At 43.9% G+C, this 9,146-nt stretch overlaps 1 protein-coding gene across 1 annotated transcript; it reads left to right on the top strand.

Moving 5' to 3' along the window:
- Positions 1-1,111: 1,111 nt before the first annotated feature.
- LOC308083532 (uncharacterized protein C1orf232) lies at positions 1,112-3,763 on the top strand (the record flags this gene model as incomplete). Its single annotated transcript, XM_080425847.1, has 4 exons — positions 1,112-1,192; positions 2,448-2,525; positions 2,911-3,017; positions 3,388-3,763. The coding sequence occupies 4 exons, from the start codon at positions 1,112-1,114 to the stop codon at positions 3,761-3,763; spliced, it is 642 nt and encodes a 213-aa protein (XP_080281973.1).
- Between the last annotated feature and the right edge of the window lie 5,383 nt (positions 3,764-9,146).

The following is a 9,146-nucleotide window of genomic DNA, read 5'->3' as shown; positions in this document are numbered from 1 at the left end:
TTATTAACAGACTTCACCACAAATGTGTGCACAAATGGTTAATAGGTTCTGACTTAATTTATTACATTGATTGAAGTCCAGAGCACTTTGCTGCAACGTTTTACCTCATTCAAACAGTGTCATGGTACATAATGAAGTGAATGACTACAAATGAGCATAAACACTAAGCCTTGCACAGAATATGAGGCGACATTTCGAAACTATCCAAATGGGCTTTCCATCGTAAAGGGCATCTAAACATGACATTGGTGTTTGTGTGTGTATGTGTGTGTGTGTGTGTGTGTGTGTGTGTGTGTGTGTGTGTGTGTGTGTGTGTGTGTGTGTGTGTGTGTGTGTGTGTGTGTGTGTGTGTGTGTGTGTGTGTGTGTGTGTGTGTGTGTGTGTGTGTGTGTGTGTGTGTGTGTACGTGCATGTGTGCGTGCGTGCGCAAATCTGCATGCGTGTGTACACTAGGGTTACAAGAGCCAGTCTACCAGCACCCATCAACAATGGAACTCAGGCACTGGAATAGAGACCCTTTGAAATATTCATGAGGAAACCCACACCTGTTTCCAGGTAACCGATGCAGGGATCCTGAACCGTAACGTTTTGTGTGTGTGTGTGTGTGTGTGTGTGTGTGTGTGTGTGTGTGTGTGTGTGTGTGTGTGTGTGTGTGTGTGTGTGTGTGTGTGTGTGTGTGTGTGTGTGTGTGTGTGTGTGTGTGTGTGTGTGTGTGTGTGTGTGTGTGTGTGTGTGTGTGTGTGTGTGTGCGTGCGTGCAGGTGCGCGTGAGCACTGACTGCAGGTTCTGTGCTCTACCTACTCAGATTCTCTGTGGGGACGAAAGGAACTGTCATCTCATCCTCTTGACAATACTGACATACTCAGATCCAAGCAGGTACAACAAGAATACTATGAAACAACAGGGGCCTGCAAGACTGTAGACTCTCTTGGGCCATGAAATAAGTTCCCTTCGGTTGATTTGTTTCTGCGGGCTGAAACCTATACGAATGGAAATCGGACGTAGGCTCAACTGAGGAGAGCCAGCAACTGGACGAGGGTACTCGGAGGAAAGGTGGACCACGCAGAGGTCTTAACAGGTCGTGCTCTCAGTGCAGAGTGGTCGTGCAAGTATGAATCCTATGTGGAAAGTATATAAGAGCAAGGTGCTGAAGACTCTTAACGCCGAACATGAGGAGGACGCAGCGGAAGAGGTACTCAATTTGCAACTTTCTCCTCCGTTACTCCGTCCATTGTTTCCCTCCTTTTTGGATTTTAGGCAGAATGTAAATTCCCTTCAGGTTAGCATCTGAGCAACAAATTATAGTCAGTGTTTATTTACCTATCATTTCTTATTCATCACATGGTGAAACGTACTTGAGGTTCATGTTTCTTTTGCTTCTTCCAAAGCAATTGGGACTTTGAAAGCAGAAGTAAGGCCAACACAATGATTCCTCTTGTCTGCTGCGGCAGATTTAGCCTTGCCAGCAGAGATATTTAACTGTTCACTGTGATGTAGTACTTCCCTACTGTTTGTCCATGCAGAAATTGGATTTCCCAAGCACCTCTATCTAGTGGCACAAGTATTCACAGCTTCAACTGACAGACCAGCATCAAGTGCTGCTGGTATTTACTAGTACATCAAAGTAGTATCTCAAGGCATCTTTGGTTATTTTACTAGGTAATGGCCTCAGGGCATTCAAGCTGCCAATTCCACTCCTGTCCTGCAACACCTGTGGTCTGTCTATCCAGGGGTTGGTACCAGAGTGAAAACAGAAAGCACTGCATGACCCAGATCTCTGCAGCGCTGTGGAAATCCGATCCTGCACGGGAGCTCAACAAACGGATTAGTTGGCATTCCATGGGTGGACAGGGGGAATGAGACTGAGAGCCAGGCCAGGCCCTGGGGTAGGCCCTGGGGTGTGTTTAGATCTACCGACCACCACCTTCAAACTCTGGCCCTGCAATGCGAGGACGAGCTATATGAGGGATGACAGGGAATATGTCGGCAGAGAAACAGGGTTTCCATCATGATTTGAGGGCATTTGGTTGTCATCGATGCTATTTAAGAGACGTTCGTTACATGCATGTTTGTGAAGTGTGACCTGAAATTTTATACATACCTGTGATGTGTGACTCAATCACCTTTGCTCCTGACAGCTATCCTGCTATCCTGAAGTTCATGATTAAATGTGGAATGTGGAAATACCATTTACATTTAGTAGAACTTGATTCACTGGAAGCACACCACATGGTTAATTCATAATGTTATGATAATTTTTAAGAGAAAGTTCTGTCTCAGCAAACTTTTCTATGTACAATCTACAGGTGGTTGTTGGCTGTTGTAGTATCCAGTGAAATGCACTAGAGGGTGATCAGTGTCTACAAAGTTTTCACCACTGCTGGTCTAAAACCTGACACTACCAAATACACACTTGCACATGATGCACTTTTATTTTGCTGTTTTAGGTCCACGATGAGGAGAATGATGTGAGTCCAATACAAGAGGATGAGGGGCCCACTGCTGTTTCTCAGATGGCCAAGAAAGTAAGTGAACAATGATAGCATGTACAGTATGGTACTCTAATTTGCATTATATATTAAATTACTATCTCTTTCAAGAGTAAAATAAATATAGGTTAAACAATGAAGTTTAGCTACAGAATGTTACACTAATGTTTGCATTTTTGCATAAATTCGGTCCATCATTGTGGAGGTCATTAAGAATGTAACCTTTGACCTGTGTGTGTGTGTGTGTGTGTGTGTGTGTGTGTGTGTGTGTGTGTGTGTGTGTGTGTGTGTGTGTGTGTGTGTGTGTGTGTGTGTGTGTGTGTGTGTGCGTGCGCGCGCGTGTGTGTGTGTGTGTGTGTGTGTGTGTGTGTGTGTGCGCGTGCGTGCGTGCGTGCGTGCGTGTCTCCAGATGCAGATGCAGATGCAGGGGGGCGCGGTGAAAGGTTGGAACAAGATGTCATCTCTGTTCAACAAAGATGATGAACACCAGCTTCTAGAGGAGACTGAGAGCCCACCAGTACCGGACCAGTAAGTGAAGCTTTCCATGGCCTTTCTCTTCCTCAGGCTCATTTCCCCCCCTCATATGGTGTTATTGGGCTTTGCATAGGCACTACGTAGTGATGGATTATGGACAGCATGGTCCAAGAGTTCATCAGTGTAACAAAAACCAGAGCAACTTGCAATTCAAGTTTGAAATATTAGACAGAGAGTGTGGCTGTCCCAGGCAATTCAAAATGATGCTGCTGAAAAATGATCCTTTTTAAACTATTGGTTTACCATGCGTTGCAAAGATTTTCTGTTTATCTCACTGATTCTCCATCTGCACTCGTTTCCCACTATGACAAATTCAGCATTTTAATGAGCTGGTTTTAGTCCCACTGTTTCTTTCTTTCCCCAGCCCGCTAGCGGTGAGGCCCGAGGAGCCTCCGCGACCCAGTAAGGGTCGTGGAGGATTCTGGGACAGCTTTGTCACCAACATTGCCGCCAAGAAGCAGGCAGAAGCTGCCGCTGCCGCCGCGGCCGCCGCGAACGGGGCAGGGACGATGGAGAGCATGGAGGAGGGGGCAAGCCAAGCCGGAGGAGAGGAGGTGCCGCAGGATGTGCAGAACGCAGAGGGGGTGGAGAATGAAGGAAGAGGAGGGGGCATCCCCAACAGCTTCTCCAAGTACATGACGCTGGGAGGAGGAGGGAACACGGAAGCCTCATTCAAGTGGAACTTTGTCACCAGCAAGATGGCTGACTTGAAGAACAAGGGCATGGCCAAGAGCGAATAGCTGGCTATAATGAGACCATGCGGGGGCACATATACAGTACATGTGGGTGTGCATGGGAATGGGGTTGGGGCTCAGAATTACAAATGGATAAAGTAACACTGTGTAAATGTATTTCACTGTGTACATACCATCTAATATAAGTAATATACCTGTGTATACCACTATAGTACTGGTTGGGTGTGGGGTGAGGTTGCAATGTTCCAGGATGCCTTACCGTAGTTCCTTGTTGGCTTACATACCAGTCTGTTACAATGAGTTAAAACCAGGCTGGCATTGTAGAATCTGAGCATAGTCCTCCAAGTCGTCTTCTCTGTATTGTTCTAGGTAGGCCCGCAACTGAATATTATCTGTCATCTAGCAATAACTAGATTAGGAGATTAAAGTCAGTGATAGCTGGATTAGTTGAGGATTATCTCAGATGATTTACACTGCTAAGAGAGCAGGGGATTTCCGTGAAGAGATCTGGTGATGCTACATACCGTGGCGTAACTGTCACATAATGTACGCATTCATAAAATATGTTTGTCTCCCTCAATTGTGAATGGAAGAAATAAGATATATACTGTAACTGTAAAATATGAATGTGTGTGATTGGTCACACCGTATCAGGGTATTATGTTTGATTTACTGGGTCCTTGCAAACTGGTGCAACAATGTGATAACTTACGTAAGTCACTTTTTTCCATTGTGTCTGAGAATGGTATGTGCAAAGTGTGAACTTTTATCATTTCCAATTTTGTGATTTGAAAACTATGACTTAATTTGTTATTATTCTGTCTATGTTTTAGTTTTTCTTACTTGCTGAATGTTTAATTCTGTTGTGTTTCCTCTTGGTATGCTCTAATAAAGAATATTGCAATTTGGTTTGTTTGGGGGCATTTTTATGCTTAGATAGGAAAGTGTAGAGACAGGAAACAAAGGGCAGGGGGCGCTGATAGCCAAGTGGTTGAGGTGCGTACCACATAGGGCTCTCTGATGCCTAACAGCGAGTCCGGGGTTCGATTCCCAAGCCCGGTAGACCTTTGCTGCATGACACTCCCTGACTCTGTCTCTCTTCACTGTGGACTGTTAATAAAGCCAGAAAGATTCCCCCAAAAAGATACCAAGGGCACAGAGAGGACAAGACCGGGACTCGCATTCAAATTCATGTCCTCATTTTCTATAAAATAGGTTGTCTAAATTAATTGCAGTAGCCGAATACCCACCCATTGAAACAGAAGCATAGTCTTATGGAATTGTATAGAACAAGCGGATATAGATAACTAAGACTGCCAGAAGCCACGGGTAACAGAGGTGGTCATATTTGAGCCGTTGTGACGAGTCCGACCCTCACCTACCCTGCTTGATGTTTGCTGCTGCTCTGGCTGATTGGCAGGGTGGAGGATCTTCTGGTAGATTGGGGCACACCTGTGCTTGGTGTGTCCAGGATATAAAACATGTGCCTCTCACCGCATTCACTCTCTCTCCTCTTCCCCTCCAGGATGCTTCAGTTCATGTGCTAGTGTTTTTGGTTTACACCTTACAACATTCATGTTGCACATACCATTCCATCCACACTCTGCTGACATACTGATCATCAACTATATTGACCGATCTTCAAATTCACCACACACGTTGAGACGACCCGAGGGAGTGCAGTGCCCGGCATCGAGTTGGTCGGATAGGCGGTTGTCAAGAACTGCCAGAAAAATTCCCCACACCTGTCGAATTCCCCACTCATTTGATTACATTAGTTGGTCTACTTCCCACAGTCAGTTTGCACTCTTCAGACATTCTCCACACATTCTCCACAGACGTTTACCAGTAAACAAGGACTTTCCAGAACCACTGATCCCCCCCATATGCATATACTAATAACATGGATCTCCATATATGGCCATACAAGGGGTAAGGACAGAGAGCTTTATATATGGACATAAAAGGGACACAGGCAGACAGACATATCTCCATGTATGGGAAAGGGACACAGGGACACAGACGGTTACAACGGGTAGGCCTAGTGCGGGTATTGCAGGGTGCGGCATGTATTCCCAACTTGCATCGTTCCCAAGTAGGCCGTAGTTAGCTGTAGTTACTTTAATAAAGATCATTTGGTGATTATTTCACTTGTGCCTGAATCTCCCCTTTGTTACAAATGTGAGCCAGTTGTAACTCTGTGTGGCCCCTAACCAGATGACCATGATGGATAGTCAATACGTTATGTATGGTATGATGTTAACATTAATCAATAATTGACCTTTTTGAACTTTGACTTCCCAATTGCACCATGTGTCAGATGTAGAGTTAGAGCAGCGGTTCCCAACCTGTTCTGGATCAGGGCCCACTTGAAAATTTTAAATGCATTCACGGCCCACCCATTCATAATGAATTGAGTACAAAGGACCCCAATGGAAACAAGCCAGTGGCTTTCTTGGTTTTTTTATTAGCTGACCTTGTATTGAACTGTACTTTCTTGTGTTTTTTTCTGCAAACTTATAATAAAGTATTCAATCAATCATCTGACCATTCTGGCTGCTGTGTTAAGTGGTCAAATGGGTGGGCCGCATGGCGCATGCATTTTCAGAGGATGTTTGTTTTAATAATCAAACAATTGTGTTCCGCCTTGGATCAATGGAACTAATGTAGCATACTTTAAGTTCCTATTTATTAGTATCACAATGGAAACTCATTTTTCAATGTTTTAAAGAAAAAATACGATAACATCTTTTCCACAGGTTTGAAATCACTCTAAATTTGTGGATTTGAGGATTATACAATGTATTGATTGATTGCAGCCAGAGTTACATGCATACTGTAGTATATAGATAGACAACCTCAATACAATAGTTTTGCAATCACTTTGCAGCTGAACTAAAAAACGACGAATTCTAAAGATTTCTGATCTAGCCTCTGATGATGAGTCAGTTGCATCATGCAGTAAAAGGAAGCTTCCTCCTCCAACCTACAGAGGGCACCCTTGAACTTGTTCGTACACCCAACTCTCTTATCATTGGGAGTACCAACATTGTGATGAATTAATCCACATCCTTCCAAAATATCTATCTTGATTTATGCTATGCTCTTGTTTTTATTGGGCGCGCGCGCGCGCACACACACACACACACACACACACACACACACACACACACACACACACACACACACACACACACACACACACACACACACACACACACACACACACACACACACACACACACACACACACACACACACACACACACACACACACACACACACACACCTTTCCAGCAGTAAATTGTGCTAGATAGCTATAGAACTAAAATGAATCTGTTCCTATTTCCTGCCGTACAGACAGGTTTATGGTCATTTATATAGCACACCTCCTCCCATCCTTTCTGATCTACCTTTTCTTCCTGCTTCATATCCTTTCTCCCTATTCTTTGTCCATTGAGCTCTTTCTGTATGATGTACACTGTACAGTACGCCCATTTCCTGTCAATCTGTTCCTCACTTCCTCCTAATGTTCAGTTTTTTATTTCCATTTGAACTCAACATCAACCCCATTTATCATGAATGATAAAACTAGATGAACTTCAACATCCAAACGGGTGACTGATTTGTTTAGGCCTACTGTATGTCATTTGGCGTCCATTTATTGGATGTATTTTACAGAGAATAATTGCCCTCTGATTACTGCGCTAATTACAGTTTCATGTAATAACTGCCATTTCCCTCTTTATCCTGACAATCAACATTCAAGCTGTCCTCACTGATTGTTTCACATTCAGTTACTGTAATTAGTTATAGTCAGCCAGTCAGTCTCAGTCAGTCAAATACAAACTAGTTAGTTGTAAAACATACTGTAATTATCAACCTCAGTATGAAACCCCCCCCACCCCCCACACCCCCCAACACACACACACGCACACACGCACACACGCACGCACGCACGCACGCACGCACGCACGCACACACACACACACACACACACACACACACACACACACACACACACACACACACACACACACACACACACACACACACACACACCACCACCACACTCTCCACAGAAACATTCTCAGCTTTTGGGAAATATTTATGTAACTCCTCCAGCTTCTGTGTCAAAAAAACATCAAACAGCCAGGGTGGAAAACGTTTTACAAAATGCAAAACTTCGCAAAAAGCTAAATTTGGGAGTGACGTGATTGTGAAAATGGCCACTTCTGTGAATGCTGAAGGGATGGTGCTGCTGAATATTTAATGCTAGCATGCATGGCCTTGTGTTCTTGTGCATTGTGCAGTTTTATGACAGTGACACCAAGAGAAAAGTGTTCAGTGGAAGTGGATTTTGTAGAGTGTGAATGAAACAACAAGGATCCAATGACAGTTGGCAGTTTGCACTGGGGAAGCATGAGCTCAGACTGTATTTGGACACAATGGGGTTGATGGGAAGACTCTGTTTTGGGGAGGTTGTTGAATGTTCTAGCTTGAGCATGAATGTGTGCCGTAGGTCAAGAGCTGGTTATGTCCTTGAGGAGAAGAAGGCATTTTGTGATAAAGTGAAGAAAGAGACTATGGAGGGGGGTGTAGATAATAGTACATAATTAGCAAGTCATAATATTTCCAGTCCAAATCACAATGTTTAGGCGTGAGTAAGGGATACTCTCTCAATCCTTCTTTTGTACAAAATACACATCTTCTTCGTTGCACATGGTGTTCTAGTAGTGCTTTGAGTTACTGTAACTCAAAACTGGACGGCCTTTTCACGTTTCACATCCCTTTCTCACTCAGTGAGTGAACTGAAGACACATGAAGCATGCACTTAAACATACACTCTCTCTCTCTCTCTCTCTCTCTCTCTCTCTCTCTCTCTCTCTCTCTCTCTCTCTCTCTCTCTCTCTTTTTTTCTCTCTCTCTGGTAACCTGACCTCGAGTGTGCCTCTGGCCTTCACCATATTATGCTTATGCATGTCTCCCATGTTCCTCTGTCTCGTCTTTAGCTGATGCTTCATGTTCCTCTGTGTCCAGCTCAGGTGTGTCCCCGCCCTTCCTCCTCCATTACATTCCGAGACATCATTAAGAGACAGCAGCTTCTCTTTCTGTTGGAAAACAATGATGACTAAACCTTTTACTACTACAACCCCTAGGCTGTGTCACAAACAGTTGAGTTTCTCATGGCAACACTTTTTCTTCACTCTCTCCTGGTCTGGGTGGATGTATGTTTAGAAAAGATAACAAGTAGACTTATTAGGATATTGCCTTTGTAACTATGCTGACATTTACTAGTCTAATTATGCGTCACAACGGAGGAAAAAGTGTAATGGCCTTTTGATTGGTGTTACCATAGCTCATTTTTCAGTTCAGCACTTGGGATAAGATTCTGCAAAGCAAATGAAAAATGTAATTTAGTGTAGAA

This window comes from Gymnoscopelus braueri (assembly GCF_963280865.1).
Source record: "Gymnoscopelus braueri genome assembly, chromosome: 4".
Lineage (NCBI taxonomy): Eukaryota > Metazoa > Chordata > Actinopteri > Myctophiformes > Myctophidae > Gymnoscopelus > Gymnoscopelus braueri.
This window is presented reverse-complemented; position numbering and strand designations above follow the sequence as displayed.